We start from the raw sequence: 19,040 nt of genomic DNA on the forward strand, positions 1-19,040 counted from the left end.
TAGAAGACAATTTTTTGTTAATTGGATCATCATCATCATATCAGCCGGAAGACATCCGCTGCTAGACAGAGATCCTCGTTAGAGTAAAAGTGTTCTGTACATAGATCTCTACGACGATAGGTCCTGTGTTGCCCTCGTCCAATACCGGCGATCTTGACCAGATATTATGAGGAGCCTACCAATACTGTGTCTTCCAGCACGTGGTCACTTTTCGAGGATTTTACTACCTCAACAGCCCTCTGTCCCTCAAGCCAAAGCTCAAAGTAGAGCCCACTGGCACTTCATTTTTGTAATCATCCGGGTTATGTCAGTGACTTTGATTTTTCTATGGATCTCCTCATTTTTGATTGTATCTCACAGGGCAGCTTCAGCTCTCTTCTGCAGCATAGTCCTCCCCATTGCCCTCCGAGCGACCACGAGCTTTCTCATAAGGCCTACAGTTAGTGACTTCGTTTGCGTTCCGTAAAAGGCTTCGTCTTGAGACACTGTGGTATTTGGGAAGATTTTATGGAGCTACTCGAATGCTGCCAATCCGAATTGGATTCGACGAGTGACAAGTGACTCTTTCACGAAATTAAGTAAGTGCGGGATTTAGTGTGACGTATTCATTTTACTCCGTGGAAGCTGTTTTGTAGCCAACGAGCATATGGCTTAAGTCTTCCATGTGAGTTGCCGTATGTATGTATTCGCCGTTGTCGTTGATGCCCAGTCCAGAATAGCTCCAGTCTAGAATCTAAAAACATCTTTCAACGCAGCGATGAATAGTTTCCGCAATATGACATCGCCTTGTCTACTCCCAACTGCTGTCGGATAGGCTTCAAGATCCAATGTTAAAAAGAACTGACGTGGTTGCGTTTCTCTACAAATCCTTCAAAGCTTCAATATATCGATATAGCAATAATCAATGTGTTGCCGCCCAGATCTCGATCTTCCAAAGGCTTTCTCATTCATGAACATGAACGCCATGCTTAGTGGCTGGTTATACTCCTCCGTCTCCTATATAACCTGCCGTAAAGTATATACCTGGTCTATGGAGCTAAATCCTTGAATTCGGTTTCCTGCGCACGAGACGATTCGTAATTATGGAAGTGATATCGGTCTAAAGTTCTTCAAAAGGGTTTTAACGTCCTTTTTTTCGAACAGCACCACTACATTTCGGTGCCATTCTTGTGGCATTTTGCTCTCTAGGATTTCAGGGCTGAATTGCTTCTGCAGCATCAAAACAGGAGCACCACCAGTTCTTAGAAGCTCGGCTGTAGTTCCAACACCACCCGGTGCCTTGTTGTTTTTAAGCTGTTCTATGACCTTACTAATCTCGTACAGGCTGACGACTGGGATATGGGTTCATGTGTTTATGCAAATGGAAATCTAGTTTATATAAATCCTATTCTTTAATAAAAATAAAAAAATATTACCCTTACTCCAATTATTCACGTCTATTTTTTCAAATGTATATTTTCTCTCTCCTTTTCTTTATTATTATTACATTCCAAGAAGTTTTAGAATACGCTAGTAATATTGTATTTAATAGTTACTTACTTCTAATAAACATACTGTGTACACAATCGTGGAGATGCAGCCTATGTTGTATTTAGCTGTTAGTAATTCACTTATTTTTTCCTGTTTATTTTTATAACAATCGCAGATTTTTAAAGCGAAATCCCATGTGTTATTATAAACTAATTAAAAGATGAAGTTTTTTATCGAATACTGTATAATTTCATTAATTGAAACTGTAAGTTTTTTATCGAATACTGTATAATTTCATTAATTGAAACTGTAAGTTTTTTATCGAATACTGTATAATTTCATTAATTGAAACTGTAACTATATGGTATTTTTTGTTGCTAATGATAAATATTTTTTTAATATATAATTGTATTATATTTATTCAAACAAAACAAATCTTATAACTATATTTACAATACTATGACTACATAAAATTAAAACTATCATTACGTGGAAGCGTACCAAAAATACTGGCAGCATTTCCACATTGGATAGCTAGGCTGATCTGTTTACCGAAATAGCTGCCAGCGCTTGGGTTTCTAGTAGCCTTATTGAGGCGCGAAGATAGTATTTTGAACATTCTCCGCGCCTCTGGGCCCCACGAGCCAAGTGTCTCCACACCAAACGGCACAAAGATGTGTGACTCACCGAGACAAACATATTTGCGACGCTTGCCGTATTCGGCAGTCGAAGCAGCAGCCCCAGCACCAACTGACGTAACTTGGACATGAAGAGGAGCCAGAGAGGCGACGCAAGTCACGTCCCACACCAGCACCCTTCCCCGTGCACATGCCACCGGTGTCATTCCATCAGGACGCTTACCATCGCGGCGGGAAATACCATTTGGCTCTAAAACTGCTGGTATTTTAAGAGCGGCAAATGCCCTGCGGATGACTTCATTAAAGCTGCCGTGACGACTGATACAGCCTGCCGATTTTAGGCAGGACAACCCGTGACGCCCAAGAGAATCCACCTGAACGCACACATCTACATTGATGTGGTTCATTCAGTTTTATACCTATCCGGAGTGATACACATATTGACAATGTCATATTGTCAAGTAGCGTTCCAATCGGCGCAGAAGGCAACGCTTGTAACCAAAAACCCGACTCATTTTGTGTCACGGCCATAAGACGAGCACGCTCTGTTCTGTCAGTAGATGAGGTAAAAGATCATCCACGGTTGACTTACAAAGGAGTGCGTCCCATGCTTTTTGACACATTAAGTCGTTTGGATTTTTTTTTAATATTTGCTATTTTTAGCCAAGTATTGTTAGCTTTGTTCAAATACGCAATCTCTGAGTTACCTGGTACATGATTTACAATTCTAGTAACCAAAGACTGCGCACTATGAACTGAAGATAGAAATGCTGGTAAGGCAACGCCCGAAACTTTGCGAGTACCCAACCCACCAAACCGTGTCGGTAAAGAGGCTTGAGACCATGGACGATCTGTAAACGCGCAATTCAAAACGGTTTCTAAAATATTTTGAAGTGAAATATCAATTACATCAAGTAGATTTGGAAATTTCCAACAAGACCGAATAATAGTTAAGGCCATATGAGAATTAATTTTAAATAATCTGTCCTTAACGTTATTAAATTTATAATGTGATCATCTAAGATCGTTGGAAATGAAACAGGAAATAATGGTGCTCCAAGAAGGTGAAGTGAATTCTTATTCAAAACTTTAATATTGGAGGCCAGAACATTAAATTTATTGGTAATATCAACCCGGTTTGAAATACGGAAATTTTCGCCGATAAAAAGTTCGCATTTCGAAAAATTTAACTCAAGGCCGATTGAGCTAAAACTTTCTATTACAACATTCAAATCATCTAAATCAGTGTCAACTTCACCACCCAAAGTGCCATCATCCAATTACCAAAAATGAAATTTTGATTTTAGTTTTGTTATTGCGGAATGACGGCTAGGCTAAATATTGCTATACCAAGAGGGTCGCCTTGCTGACAAATATGATTATTGAAAAATAATTTGGATGATTTACTATAAGAATGCCAAATATAATTATAGATTAAAGGAATTGAATTTTTAACTTCTCTCAGCAGAGCTCCCCTATCAACATTAACAGTTAAATGCATTTTTGACATCTAATTTTAAGAAGACATACCAGAGGTACTCTCCAAAAAAGTACGCGCAGCGTGGCCTGCAGCTTCGCAACCTTTGCAGCCAAAACCCAACTGAGTTGGGATGAATTTCGTTGATAGGAAAGGAGAAATAAGTCTACAACAAATTTTAGAAACAAGGCGTCAAAAGGTGCAGCCCACGGCTATAGGACGAATACCACCATCTTTTTTCTTAAGATCGCATATATTCGCGCCGTATAATTCGGTAACTTTGGTATGAACTTTTCCAGAAAGCTGAAAAGATAAATATTGTATCACATTTCTATAGTTAAAAATTAAGTGAACCTTATTATATTACTTAAAATATATTGTTAGAAAATATATTATATATTTGGTTATATGTTCAGTCACTTATTTTTTGGCGGACATTAAATATCATACTAACGAAAACTGTTAACTGACCAAAGCACGGCTCATCAAACTTAGCCCCCCAAAAAAAACATTTTTCTATTTTTGAATTTTCAATATCGCATATCGTTAGTTCGTAGTTTGTTCTTAATTGTTCACTATAAATAATTGTTTGTTCTTTTGTTGTTTATTTAAAAACAATTAATTAAAAACATACCCTTTAGTTAGCCCCCGCCCCCTGTTAATGGGGGGAAACGCCTACTATTTGGTTCTGGGACTCGCCGGCCGCTGCCGCGGCACGCTACGCTCGGCTTGTGCGTTGTTTTAACTGTTCTAACATAACCTAACCAATTTTAATGAATTGCAATTTTTTTTAAATAAATAAATCGAGAACAAACAAATGTTTATAGAGAACAATCAAGAACAAATGGCGAACTAACGATGTAATAAAAAAAAATTAAAAAAATAAAAAATCTGGGGGGCTAACTCTCTTGAGCTCCAAAGCACTGTGATGCAATGACTATGGATCTGCTTTTGACCCCTTTGCCTGTCCAGATGGACGAACAGAACCAAAAAAAAATAACTATGGATCTGTAATCTCTATCTACCTACATAATTTATGTTTGGATTTGGAGAATAGACAGTGACAAATGACAACTTACCAATATATTAATTATATCTTGTCAAATTTGTGATTTACATTGGTGCGTTTGACAAAAATGCCAAATGAATGGCCGTATTTTCTATAATCATAATTTAAAAAATGGCAAAAACTTACGATTGTTTATTTAAGTTACTTTTAATAGGTGATTCTGGAGTTGGAAAAACTTCTATATTGTTTCGGTTTTCAGAAGATGCATTTAACATTTCATTTATATCAACAATTGGTATGTTTTAATAAGACGTTATCTCTTTGTGTCTAAAGGTTATTGTATTAAAAAAAAATATTTTTATTTGAGTATATCTTCTTCTTACCTGTTACGTAGAGTTTGTACATTAGTCGTGTATAACATCGTTGTGTTAAAACATTGGTCAACAGGGTGGGGCTCATTAATCTAGGAGCCCTTATCAAATTAATTAATGAACTATTTATGACATCATACACACAAATTTTACATTGAACTTGTAATCGTAACATTCGTTTGTTGCAGGTATTGACTTCAAAATAAGAACAATAGATCTAGATGGGAAAAAAGTAAAATTACAAATATGGTAAGTAAATCCATTCAAAATTGAATATTGAATATAGTATTCATGTCACTAAATAAATGTGCTTTGCAGGGATACAGCAGGACAAGAAAGATTCCGTACCATTACTACAGCATACTACAGGGGCTCTATGGGCATAATGCTAGTTTATGATGTCACAAATGAAAAGAGCTTTGAAAACATAAAAAATTGGATAAGAAATATTGAAGAAAATGCAAGTGCTGATGTGGAGAAAATGATACTTGGTAACAAATGTGATTTAGATGATAAAAGACAGGTACATTCTAGCATCAATACTGACTACATACTGAACTGTTTTATTTATAAAAATATGATAATTATACTCTTTCAATACATATTTTAAGGTTTCAAAAGAAAAAGGTGAACAATTAGCAATAGAATATCAAATAAAATTTGTGGAGACTTCAGCAAAGGACTCATTAAATGTTGAATATGCATTTTATACTCTTGCGAGGGACATTAAAGCTAAAATGGAGAAAAAGCAGGTGAGCATAATATGTTTATTAATTACTATTTTGAATGTTTGGTACATAACAGTATGTTTTGTATCAAAGATGCAGGTTGTTAATATTCTTTTCTGTCTTCTACTTTCTATATCATATTTATATTAGTTTGAAATTGGTAATAATTAAGAATTCTATAGGGAAAACTATCCCTTATTATGATTAATAATCAGTGATAAATATTATATTTTTTGAGTTATGAATATAATTAACCATAACTTATATACCTGTAATCTGTATTATGTTATTGATGTGTAAAGAATTGTAATTTATTGAATTTTCTTTTTGTTCCATGACTATCTTGTGAGAATAGAAGGTAATATTTATATATATATATTAAAAGCTGTTTGTGTATTTATTTTATACTAATATCTAAATATTGAAACATTATTGTCAATGGTATCTAATACAGGAAAATATTTATGCAGATTTGGAAAAATAAGTATTTATAAAAGTATGTACACTTTCACACAAATTTCCTAGCCCCACACTAGTCACATCCTGTACAGTGCTAAACAGTGACATATTTATTAGAATATACATACATAAATACATATAACCATAACATTTATATTAATGCTATGGCTCAGTTCTAACCGAAACACAAAGCAGAACCTTGTAAATCCAAACTCGGAATTTTTTTACCCCCATTTGGACTCCTGGTGTGTTTGGTAATAAGTACAAAATCTACAGAATATTTTGTATGAAATAAAACAAATAGTATTGTGAAATTCAAAATGTATATACATCTATAAACATAACATTTATTAAACTTCTTAAAAGAAATCCAATATTTTTGTTTATTGGGAGGTATTTAATGATAATTAAAATAATTTTTTCTAGTACAGGAATGTCTACCTGGTTAACCCATTGATGCATGTATTTAAGGCAGACACTGCGATTGAATAGGAAACACTTCTTCACTTTCACCATCACATTCTTGAGTTTCTTGTCTTATAATTTTCATTGTCAGTAGCAGGTTCAATTTAATGTAGGTCATCATGGGTTAGTATGAAGTAATTAATTTCAGTATCAAATAGCCTCTTTTAATGAAAAAAAAGCTAAAGAAATGTGATCCCTCAGGTTTTAAAGTAATGTCTGTATGTTCTCTAACACCAACCAAGATTTTTTTATTTGGTTTAGATTCAACTGATGCCAACATTCAGCCAATGAGAAAACAGTGTCTTTCACAGTTGGTAGGGTGATAATAATACAGGGGTTCATATTGCTGCTGTAGTGAGAATATAAGTTTAACACTATATTTTACAATTATGTTAAGAGTATCGATATATATAGTATTAAATTTCGCAAAATAAATATTGAAAGAGTACTATTTCGGAAGGTTAATTAGTAATGTAATCAAAGTAGAATAAAAATCAAATTTACTGCTTTCAGGTAATACAAATTTAAAAAGTAGTACTTAAAATAATTCAGCTACATTCAAACTATAATAATTAATATGCCTCTATTAAATTTGGATTGTATACATTTAATGTATGTAAGATTTTTTGAACTTATGGACTAAAATAGTATAAAAATCCAATTTTGATAAGAGATGCAAAAGAGAACAAAATTACACAAACCCACATAATCATAGTCTTTATCCTGCTGTTTTACAATAATTAACTGATAACATACTTTACCAGTTTTAAATAATGTTTCAATGTTATTTTGCAAATAATTATCTGAATGTTTGCACTAATCTATCATTTCACTGAGAGGATGTGCATTAATGATTCAATTAAATTATGTTTTTACTGAATAATTAACTAGATGTTGCCAAGTCATAGGTTGTTAAAAATTAGCTCAGAATTTTAATTTTAACTAGCATTTAATTATTTTGTGCTTAATTTTTTGTGAGTGTTATTGTCGTTCTAGTGTACTTTATTTCCTTGATGTTTTATTATATTTAATATTTGAATTGATGGTGTAGAAAGTTGTTAGGATCCATAATATAGAGATGTTGCTTTTACCATGAGGTTACATTATAACTGGACCTGATGTTGATGACGTCACATCATTGTTATGGTGTGCTAAACAAGCATCACTAGGATATTATTAAATAAATCAGCAACAATTTACTTTTTCAGTATTAAAAATTGATGTTAAGGTGTTGTGTTGTGATGCTGATTATTGTAATTATAAAAAATCAATTAAAGAATGGGTCTGGTAAAAAAAGCATTCATTTTTCTGGCAGTACTATTATAGCGACACAGAACAACAGAAACTACAGAAGTATTAACCAATTCGTAACAATGAAAACTTCAAAAACAAAGTAGTGATGGCATGAAAATATCACGAAATGTAGATACCTAACGTTAGTGAAACTGCAAACCGTACCTACTGATGCAACAGGAACAGCGCGAGGGGGTGAAAGGAGATCGGGAGAGGTCTTCACATTCCAGCGAGGTCCAGAGATAATGCGACTGTGTTGTAGTTATTCTGTCAATACTAATTCATTCTTCAGTGCTCTTTATGTTGAGACAATAGTGTTTTCCATTGATAAATTGCTACTAAATAAAAAATGATGGATGAGACTCACAAAATAGAAATTTAGAGTTTGAGCTATGCTCTATGCTAATACTATTTTTACTTATAATGTTTGTTTTATGTAACAGGAGGCAAGTAATCCCCCTGGAGTCCGTGGAGGGACCCACCTGTTGAAGGCTACAGACCAGCCCCGCAAGCCAACATCTTGGTTGTCCCGCTGCTCCATACTCTGACAATATTTTCTACTACATTATCTCCCCAACTAAATCAATAAGGGTCGCAAACCCAAATATTTTTCGACCTACATTTTAACTGGTGCAACCCATTTCAGGGTTTTAGACTTGCTTTTGTATTTTTATATCCACAATTTATTTGAGGTTATAAACTGAGTTGGATTTAAATTTGAACTGCGTATTGATCAGAGGACAAATGGCGGCGCGCAGTATGCCATAATATTTCATACTATCATAATCGTTAGATACCCTAATGTTGTATATTTGTCCATTTTGGATACCACTTAATATCATATAATGTGATATAATTTAATAAAAATTGTAAGTTCAATTTAAATAATATTTACCTACTTATTACATAATTGGAGTAAGAAACAACAACAGTATTTTAATGCAAATAAAATATTTACTTTTGACATTATTATTTTAGGGCAAATTTTGGTAGATAATATTAAACAAGGTTTGATGGATATTATTTTAATAGACGATTAGCTGTATTTTCATTTTGCTATGTTAAGGTAATATATTTTAATGTAATATAAACTACATTTTATTTAATTTAAATAAACAGTGCTTTTTTATGATTATGATTTTTTTTTTCTACTTACTAGTTGATGTTTGGTCTACAATGTGGTGTTCTTATTATCTTTTTTGATTATACAAAATGATAAGTCCAACTTGAACTGTTGAGGTAGATAGAGGTAGTGTTTGCACTTTACCTCTTGTTAGCTCGGAAAAATATATGGATTAAAAATCTTAAAATTAAAAAAAAATTATAAACCTTGATTCTTCAAACATATACTATCGTGACCCATTTGTATATCAGCTTGTTAAGACACACCCGATTTGTGGCTTTCGCTTTTATCATGATCATTTTTTTTTATAAAATTTTTTCAAAGTACTCTATACAAGTCTTCATGCGTCTAAACAAGTTTTCGAAACACTTTCCAGTGTGCCGTAAACACCTGTTCTAAGAACAGCCTTCTGGAATGCTATTAGTACATCTTCCGGCGACGAAAACTGGTATCCCTTTCAGTAGATTTTTTAATGCAGGAAATAAAAAATAATTCAAACGGTGCTAGATCAGGACCCAACGTGACTTTGATGATTTTGGTGTCCAGGAAGTCCCTTGCTTTGAGTGCTGAGTGCGCAGGCACGTTATCGTTGTGAAGCAATAGCAAAGCTGTCGCTCATGTCAGAAATAACCTCTAGTAGGCATTTTGTCGTTAATGCAGCTTTGATTTTGTAGTGGAATCGACACGAAATACCCCGTCACAGTGATGAAACTAACAATCAAAATTTTACCTGCGCTTCTCGATCGCTTCACTTTGGTAGGCATTGGTTCGTTTTGGAACAGCCTTACTGTCACCTGACGCTTTGTTTCGGGATCGTATTGATAAATTCAGGATTCCTGTCACAATGTCTTACGCGCCGAGAGACAAGCCGGCTTCTTTATGGATCATTCCACACGGGCCAGCTTCGGTGCGTCACCCAACGCGAAACTATCCTCACGCGAAGGTGCTCGTGTAGAAGCTTCCCGGTCAGCAATTTATGCTGAATCTCTTCGTATTTAATAGCCTTCGCAGGACGACCATTTCTTTCTTCATCCTCCAACGGTAGATGGTTGCTTTAGGATGGCCTTCATCCATAAATGCCATTTCAAGTCGATCAAATGTCTCGTCTGGCTTAAGGCTACATTTCAAATCATAAAAATCATTGCACGGAAATGTTCCCGCCGCAGATCCATTTTCCTTAATTTATACGTCTAGATAGACTGACAGCTGTGAACAAGTCGAAAAAAATAGAGGCGAACAACAGTTAACAAACCTCTATTTTCCGCAAACACATGCACACCAAAACAAAGTGTCATACATATCCCAAGTTAGATGTAGCTTGTTATGCACACTAAAGTAATTAAACTGGCCTGTTTTGATGCGTTGCCTAACAATAATGCTCTAAAGCAAAGCCTACTCATGGAAAAGTGATTGTAACGTTTGGTGGACATCATGATGAAATTCACTATAGGTCCCGCAGATCTGGTTAAGCACTAAGTACTTAACAGTAAATGTAGATAGTATTGTACTGAACTTCGAACAATGATGACGAATCTCGCAGTGAGATAGCCCTGACTCTTCAAGTGATCTTCACCATTATTGGTCCACCAACCACACATGGCTCGAGGAACCGTTGTAATTCTACTGGACCTTTAGAAACCCTCATACGAGGGCTGCACTAAAAGTATCGGGAATGGAATATTTCCACTGTTCCTGTTATATTAAAATCTTTTTAATTGAAAACTCCTTGGTTTTAAAAATCGAATACAATTTATTTATTTAAAAAAAGATTCTCGGGCTAGACCACTGACTGACTAGTCACAAGGTCTTTTCAAACTTGTTTAGTCGTTGAGAAAATGGAATTGACTCGAGAAAATTCTAGAGCGATGATTTATTATGACTTTCGAAGTGGTTTAACACAAAAACAGTGTGTTGACCGGATGATTTCATTTGATGACATTTGGTGATGAAGCCCCATCCAAAACCAATTTATCGCTGGTTTGCTGAATTTCATCGTGGACGTGTCAAGCTCAGTGATGATCCCCGTCAAGGTCGTCCAAAAACTGCAGTCACCAAAGAAAACGTTGATGCTGTGCGTAAGCTGATTGAGGAAGATCGACATGTGACATACCGCGAAATTCAGGCAACTTTAGACATTTGACTCATCAAAAACAATTAGATGTAAAAAAGTTATTTTCCCGATGGATACCGCATTTGCTCTGTGAAGAGCAAAAAGCGACTCGCGTTACTTGGTCCGTCAGAACTCGCGAAAGATTCCACGCAGGATCCTCAAATGCTGTATACAACATCGTATCAGGTGACGAATCCTGGATATACGCGTACGAACCCGAAACAAAACACCAGTCACAGGTCACCAGTCAGTTTGGGTTTTCGAAAATGAGTTAAAGTCAACAAAAATTGTTCGTTCACGGCAACAAAAATGGTGGCCACGTTTGTCTCCAAAACAGTCCATGTTGCGACTATTCCTCTTGAAGGACAAAGAACGGTTAATGCAGAATGGTATGCTAACATTTGTTTGCCCCAGATCGTTTCTGAACTCCGGTTCAGAAACGACGAAAAAACTAATTCAAAGGTTTGAAGTTTGAAGGTTTTCTTTACGGATAAAGAGAACTGCAACCGCCGCATCATCCTCCATCACGACAATGCGAGTTCTCACACCGAACAAAAGAGTTTTTAGAGCAAGAAAACATAGAATTATTAGATCATCCGCCGTACAGCCCCGACCTAAGCCCTAATGATTGCTATACTTTCCCTAAAATGAATGAATGGTTGGTTCAATGATTGGTTCCATCGTATGGAAAAATGTGTCAAAGGAGTAAATTGACAATTTATCTCACAAGCAATAAGTTTTAATTATAAAGTGAAACTACTAAAATGACCACATAATCTTTCCTGCTTCAATGTGCATGATCTTCTTATATATAAAATTCTCGTGTCACAATGTTCGTTCCCGTCCTCCTCCGAAACGGCTTGACCGATTCTCATGAAATTTTGTGAGCATATTGAGTAGGTCTGAGAATCGGCCAACATCTATTTTTCATACCCCTAAATGTTAAGGGTGGTCCACACGAAATTTTTTTTTAAATTTATATGGCATTTTTTTTAAATTTGTTTGATTATGAGTCAGCATTAAAAAATACATACAACTTCAAATTTTCACCCATCTACGATCAACAGTTACTTTTGTATCGCGATTTTAATATCGGCAATACAATGTTTGCTGGGTCAGCTAGTTATAATATTATATAGATTATTATGGAGATCAAGTATGAGGTGTTCTGAAGAGCTACTTGACCTAATTCCTGCCAAGAATTCTACCTTTGCACAACATGCCACAAATTAGAATATCATCCCCATCATCTGGATGTGTGGCATTCCTCCACAGTGCGGATTTCAAGGAACTTTCTTCCACATACAGCAAAGGAGTGGAATGAGATTCCTTGTGCTGTGTTTCCAGGACAATACAACATGGGTACCTTGAAAAAAGGTGTGTACACCTTACTAAAAGGCTGGCAACACTCCTGTGATTTCTCTGGTGTTGCCAGAGAAAGTGGGTGTTAGTGATCACTTAACCTCCTTTTCTATAAAAAAAACATGTTTGGCCTATTAAAAAAGGTAAACAATATAAGTAATATACTTAAAAAAATATTGTAAATTTATTTTTCAACAAGTGCATAGACCAAATTACATAATAAATTAATAAGGAAGACTGTCAAAGACCAAAACCATTATATAAAATAAAAGATTTGGTTTGTAGTTCTACTATAATTTTAAGCTAAGTAAATAATTTCATTTAGGTTGTTTGTAATTGTTTTGAATTAGATCTGAAAGGTCGAAGAGCAACATTCTTCATGCTTCTTAAGGCAATTTTCAATAAGAACAAAACAAAATCAAATAACATATTTGTAGAATGAAGCAGTAGGTCCTTGGTGGTATTTACTCCCTTCCTCAAATAAATAACATAAAATGGAATAGGAGGCAGAATTTCTGACCAAATGCCATTTCTGGACTTCTTTGCTTGCTTTTCCGCTGATGACAGCGCAGGTGCCAACTTTGATTCCAATGTGTTCTTTTTAATTCCACTTGGAATTGAAGCCTTTGCAAATCCAAGCTCTATTAATTTTTGTCCTATGTCTATGTTTTCCACAGCATTAGTCTGTAAAACAGTGTTATTGATATTATTCAATTGTTACTTTCTACAAAACATAACAACCAAAAATCATTAAAATTGTTATAAATGTTTAGCAAAAAAAAACAATTCTTGATAAATTTTACTTAATATAGGTAAAGACTCCAACATGGATGTTGAGCAGTGTTAATAAATAGTGAGCAGGAGTAGTCAATAAGGTCAGTCTGATATGTACAGTTAGAAACGAGGATATAGTCAATATTAATTGTTAGGATTGCCTATGACTAATAAAGAGATATGAAGAAAGATCTACTATTAAAAACATATTTCTTGTTCTGAGCTTACTGTGTATTTCTAGTTCTATACCATCTAAGACATGAAAAGAGATGAAAACACATCATTAGCAAAACTGGATGTTGCATTTAAACATAGTAACAAATATTTTATGAGCCACATAAACCAGAGAATATTTAGCAATGTGAATGAAACCAATTAAAACTCGGTTTAAATCAAAACATTGCCACATGAGTTAAAATTCAGGATTTTACATGGCTTTGGGTTAATAGGAAATGAAAAATTAAAGAAAGGATAATTTTTAAATAGCATTCAGATATGATAGCAGTTATTATATTATTAAAAAATAAAGGTACCTTAGGTTTGTTTAAATGCAATATAACAGATGAAACAAGGTCATCTGATTCTCTTGAAATCGGATTTAAGGTGACCTTTTGTCCTTTTGCCACACAGTCTAACCAATTGACGGCATTGCCACTTACAATATCAACACCCCATAGCTGGAATAACATTAAATTTAATGAGAATAAAGTACATTATGCAAGGTGTGAGTGATAAGATTACATAAAAATATATTTACCTTTACTGGCAAAGGAGGTTTACTAGAGTGCCAGAGTGGTAAGTAAATTGGTGCCTTATGATTTATCAAAAGCCTTACTGGAGAATGCTGAATACCAACATAAACACCTTTTAAAGGTTCATGATTCTTAATGAAATTGGTTGGTATTTTACTAGCTTTGGAAAACTTACTGACCTGAAATTATATCTATTGTAAAATTATGTAATAAAAACAACAAATAAAATTATTTAACTTAAAAGAATTATGTTACCGGACGGATTTTGTTTACCGCAATAGCAAGACCGGCTGTAGCTATACTGTAAACGGCTATCTGAAATTTAATTAGAATAATTTTTATGATAGTAAACACTTATTTATTCTTCATGCAATTGTTAATGATAAAATTTACGTTCACTCCTCGATAATCCTGTTGCAATAAGCTTTCCAGTTTATAAAATATTGATCCTTCTTTTTCTGACATTTTTAAAATTGGTTAAATTACATTTCTATCTTAATAATTTGCAATTTAAATTAGTTCATCATTATTTTGATACAACAAGAGTATTTTCATTGGCTTAAGATGTCAGCTGTTATTGTTTCTGTGTTCAGTGGTAACACATTTCTAGAGTTGACTTTTTTTCTTTCCGCTCCTATCAAGGAGTTTTTGGCTCGCACATGCCATTTATTATCCGCCTTCTTCAGGACTTTTCTTTTTTGACTCCCTCTCTTCGGTGAAGTTTTGACTCGACAAGTTAATAAGTTTTTAAGACGTAAATATGGATGTTCTGTATTAAGAATGTAGGTAGGGCTTATAGGTAAATGTAAATGCTTTGTTTAGTAATCTTATTATATATATATATTTCTAATTTAGACATATATATTTTATGAAGGTAAGGACTAGTCCCATGATGCCAAAGTAATATATTTTCACTTCATATTCTTTGTTCTGAAATTAATTCCTATGTCACGTTACCAGGCCATAAAATCAAAAAAAAAATCCTATGTCAATGTCAAACGTCAAAGCCAAATCATCTGGCATCTACTTTGTAATTCCACGTAATTTAATAATATTAGAATTTTTTAAACTAAAACTCAGTGCACTATCTTAAATTTGCAAAGAATAACTATTCACTATGATAAGTGTACTAAATACAGTGGACACGGGTCACGAGGATATGATTCATGATGCAGAATTAGATTATTACGGTCTTCGACTTGCTACTTGTTCATCGGATAACTCGGTTAAAATATTCGATATTAAGAATGGAACGCAAACCCTCGCAGCCGATTTAAAAGGCCACTTTGGACCCGTATGGCAAGTCGCATGGGCCCATCCTAAGTACGGGAATTTACTAGCTTCATGCTCATATGATAGAAAGGTTATAATATGGAAAGAGGCGGGAGAATGGACCAAATTGTATGAGTACACCGGTCACGAAAGTTCAGTCAACTCCGTTGCATGGGCACCTGCAGAATACGGCCTCATACTAGCATGTAGCAGTTCCGATGGTTCAATATCTATAATAACATATAATCAAGATGCTGGTACCTGGGATGTCAGAAAAATATCTGGTGCACATGCCATTGGCGTAAACTCGATAAGTTGGTGTCCAGCAATATCTGCTGATATGAATTTGGATCCTTTAACTAATAAAGATGCCCCTAAAAGAATAGTATCTGGAGGCTGTGATAATTTGATCAAGGTTTGTTCTTAAATTATAGTCAATTAGTTTTTCAATAACTAGGATTATAAAATTAATAGCATTTCTTGTTTTAGATTTGGAGAGAACAAGGTGATCAGTGGGTAGAAGTGAACAGATTAGAGATGCATATGGACTGGGTTAGAGATGTTGCATGGGCCCACTCTTTTGGGTTACAAAAATCAATGATTGCCAGTTGTTCACAAGATAAGAGAGTTGTCATATGGTCAAGTGATGACAATGTATCTTGGAGCCCTACAATATTAAATACATTTGATGATGTTGTGTGGAGTGTGAGTTGGTCACTTACTGGAAATATCCTAGCAGTTTCTGGTGGAGACAATAAGGTTAGCTTGTGGAGGGAGAATGCCGAGGGTCAGTGGCAGTGCATTAGTGAAGTAGCTAAAGGTCTTGGTCAAACACCCAATGATGAAAGAAGCACTATATGAATTAATTTGTTATGAAAAATATTGCTTTGTATTAAATGTTCATTTATTGATAATTAATATATATATTATTCCATTTAATTAATGAATTCTTAATTGTTAATAATTATGAAAACTGCAGTAACTGCAGCATCATCCATTTTGTTTTTGAACACATAAGCATTCATTATTTGTATGTATAAGTAATATAAATAACTTATACATAAAGTGATGCCTGTCTCCCGAAGAGTGTGTCTAGCAAGAAAAGCTCTGGAAAATTCCTTTGCTCATGGAAATTATTACATTTAATAGTTACTGTTAGCCATTTTTGGAAAAACAAAACAGTATTAATACATACTGTCCTTAGTCATTCCTACAACCTGGATGGGGGGATGGTCAATCTAAAAGGATCATCTTATTTGCTATTTTCATGTGTTTTGTTTGAGTGCCCTGTTCCCTCCGAGGGGTGTAAAGAGAATAAGGAAGTACCAAGTCTTTTCAATATGAGAGTATGGATGGATAAAAATGATAGCTTAGATAAATTGGTCAGACTATGAATACCAAACTAGCATAAATAACAATGACAGTGGCTCTAATTGGTCCAAAGTGTAGCTTGTTTATAATTAATTTTTTTTTGTGAAATTTTGTGATAAATAAATGTTTTACGTCTCACTGACAAATATTACGATTTATGAATGTTTATCTTTTATACCTCAAGAATTGCTTGTATGGATCCTGATGAAAATTGGTGTGTAGTAAGTACAGTTTCTTGTAAGTAACAATAAATAATGAGTTTAGTATAGTTTTGAAGAAAAAAGTTGATAAATTAATGTGGTAGTAATTACTTTTGATACAAATAATTCAGTCAGATTAAGTACTATCACATAATATATTCGGGTATACAGAGTGGCAGCTGCCACATCACCAACGACCCCAAGCCCCCCCCTCCACCCCATTGTGTGTGGCCTTCTATGTCCTTTCCACCTTATGTCAGTTTTCTATCGGTTTCTCTTTGTGCATCCACACCAGTTGTAGTAAGTAGAAATTAATCTCAATGAAAAAACATTGAGGATAATATCCTAAAAAGGTACAGCTGTAAATAAATCAAATCAAAATCACTTCATGTAGGTCACGGTAATGACACTTACGTATGTCAAAAAAATATTTTTCTTATTGAATCTACCGCTACTTCGTAAAAGGTTGAGCTAATGAGAAGAAGTAGCAAGAAACTCGTTGCCACACTTTTATATCAAGATTTACATATACATCGATTTACAAATCATTTCAATTACAATATAATATGCAAAATGATGAAACAAACATATTCAAGTGTCAAATTGTCAATGCCTAACATGGAGTAAGTCAAAAAAGTAAATGTAAATTAATACAAAAGTTATTGAGTACAATAACTGCATCATCCACATACACCATAAATAAATAGGGTATTCTGTGAGCATTTTATAACCGATTATCTGAATCTGAAACAGAGTCTCCGGCAAAAGGATCATCCTACCAACACAAGCAGCACCCGTTCACGAGCATGACGCATGAGCCAGCCATCGCCTCCCTCAACCATATTTTAGGGAACGGGACGACCCGTCCCACGTCGCCGCCACAAGCAATAGATTAAAATAGGGTATATGCATATTTTTATTAGAATACTTAAATTTGATTTTTTACATCCTAAAAGTTATCTTTCATATAAATATCCAAAAAATAGAGTTACTATGCACATTTTAAAAATAGGGTTTTCACTACATGACAGATTCGACCTTCAGGAGTATGATGGCATACTTAACTCTATTTTGGCAGAAGTGTGGTTTGAGCTCTTTCTGCTTAACTACGTCCATTATTCTTGTAACATTAGATGCAGTGTGTTTCAGAGAACGTTTAAGTATATGATATGTTGGTGATTAGTTATATGCCACCTATATTTTTTGAGTTAGAAATACCTATAAATTCGCAATACAACTAATTCAGTCAATGACATTTCATTACCTAGGTCATATTGTGATAATTCATACAATGTAGGGCGCGCGGTATTGCCGAGTACCTATGTATAATCAAATTTGGAATTATTCTGTTGAAATATATTAAATAATAAGGGCACCGTAGCTAGTGCAATTATTGGGCAAATGAGACTTAACATCCTGTCTCAAGGTGACGAACGCAGTTGTACTGCCACTCAGAATTTTTGGGTCTTTCAAGAATCCTGAGCAGCACTGTATTGTGGGCAGGGCGTATCAATTACCATCAACTGAACGTCCTGCTCGTCTCATCCTTTATTGTGATAAAAAAATTGACCAAGAGCAGAAACATACTTAAAAGTATTATCTTAGCAAAAAAATACTTCGAAAAGTGCATGCACTAGATATAGTATTTTTTAAATACTTTTCGCTATTCCTCATTTCCGCATTCTGGAAAGGATGTGTACCAAAAAAGTTAAAAGCGTTCATACACAATTACTTATCGCGATTACGCAGCGGGCGGCCTCGGCGTAGGCTGAAACCTGGTGAAATAACATCATCAGTCATCACACTAATAACAAGATCCAGCACTTAGTTCAGATATAGTAGATTGTTAACCGAGGGTCGAAAGAATCAATTCCCGTGGTATTTAGACGGCTATAGTCCGAGTAGGAATTGATTTTTTTACCCATGTTAAACACAACTTTTCATTTAGAATATGAGGAAAATAAAACTATTTGTTTATCTAAACTATTCATAGAATATATGTAATAATATTAGTAGTACCTATTTAAAATTAATTGTCAAATTAGGACAATTTATGTCGACTTTTTGAATTTTAAATATGGAACTCACCGCGTTATTGTTGCGGCTTATTCCGATCAAAGAAGTTTGTGCTAAGTTCACACTGGCTGTTTAGAAAGTCACATGGCC

The 19,040-nt window shown here is 34.5% G+C and overlaps 3 protein-coding genes across 3 annotated transcripts; 2 read left to right on the forward strand and 1 right to left on the reverse strand.

Moving 5' to 3' along the window:
- Positions 1-4,696: 4,696 nt before the first annotated feature.
- Positions 4,697-9,042, forward strand: LOC126964879 (ras-related protein Rab-8A). The gene is made up of 5 exons (XM_050808197.1): positions 4,697-4,889; positions 5,154-5,214; positions 5,284-5,488; positions 5,577-5,717; positions 8,354-9,042. Exons 1-5 carry the CDS (start codon positions 4,766-4,768, stop codon positions 8,456-8,458), a joined length of 636 nt encoding a protein of 211 aa, XP_050664154.1. The 5' UTR covers positions 4,697-4,765; the 3' UTR covers positions 8,459-9,042.
- Positions 9,043-12,662: 3,620 nt separating this feature from the next.
- On the reverse strand, positions 12,663-14,818 carry LOC126964875 (uncharacterized). Its single transcript, XM_050808194.1, has 5 exons — positions 14,425-14,818; positions 14,287-14,346; positions 14,037-14,210; positions 13,813-13,956; positions 12,663-13,189 (listed from the first exon to the last, which is right to left on the reverse strand). The coding sequence occupies exons 1-5, from the start codon at positions 14,494-14,496 to the stop codon at positions 12,827-12,829; spliced, it is 813 nt and encodes a 270-aa protein (XP_050664151.1). The 5' UTR covers positions 14,497-14,818; the 3' UTR covers positions 12,663-12,826.
- A 213-nt stretch (positions 14,819-15,031) lies between these two features.
- LOC126964873 (protein SEC13 homolog) lies at positions 15,032-16,242 on the forward strand. Its single transcript, XM_050808192.1, has 2 exons — positions 15,032-15,718; positions 15,793-16,242. The coding sequence occupies exons 1-2, from the start codon at positions 15,149-15,151 to the stop codon at positions 16,162-16,164; spliced, it is 942 nt and encodes a 313-aa protein (XP_050664149.1). The 5' UTR covers positions 15,032-15,148; the 3' UTR covers positions 16,165-16,242.
- Positions 16,243-19,040: the final 2,798 nt, after the last annotated feature.

The sequence above is a fragment of the Leptidea sinapis genome, chromosome 6 (genome assembly GCF_905404315.1).
Source record: "Leptidea sinapis chromosome 6, ilLepSina1.1, whole genome shotgun sequence".
Taxonomy (NCBI): Eukaryota; Metazoa; Arthropoda; class Insecta; order Lepidoptera; family Pieridae; genus Leptidea; species Leptidea sinapis.

Excerpts from the sequence above, each read along its gene's own strand:
- LOC126964879 (XM_050808197.1), top strand. The coding sequence starts at position 4,766 with ATGGCAAAAACTTACGATTGTTTATTTAAGTTACTTTTAATAGGTGAT. Across the intron at positions 4,890-5,153 it reads TTCATTTATATCAACAATTG|GTATTGACTTCAAAATAAGA; the intron begins GTATGTTTTAAT and ends CGTTTGTTGCAG. Across the intron at positions 5,718-8,353 it reads CTAAAATGGAGAAAAAGCAG|GAGGCAAGTAATCCCCCTGG; the intron begins GTGAGCATAATA and ends TTTATGTAACAG.
- LOC126964875 (XM_050808194.1), bottom strand. The coding sequence starts at position 14,496 with ATGTCAGAAAAAGAAGGATCAATATTTTATAAACTGGAAAGCTTATTG. Across the intron at positions 14,347-14,424 it reads AGGATTATCGAGGAGTGAAC|ATAGCCGTTTACAGTATAGC; the intron begins GTAAATTTTATC and ends ATTAAATTTCAG. Across the intron at positions 13,957-14,036 it reads AACCTCCTTTGCCAGTAAAG|CTATGGGGTGTTGATATTGT; the intron begins GTAAATATATTT and ends ATGTTATTCCAG.
- LOC126964873 (XM_050808192.1), top strand. The coding sequence starts at position 15,149 with ATGATAAGTGTACTAAATACAGTGGACACGGGTCACGAGGATATGATT. Across the intron at positions 15,719-15,792 it reads GCTGTGATAATTTGATCAAG|ATTTGGAGAGAACAAGGTGA; the intron begins GTTTGTTCTTAA and ends TTCTTGTTTTAG.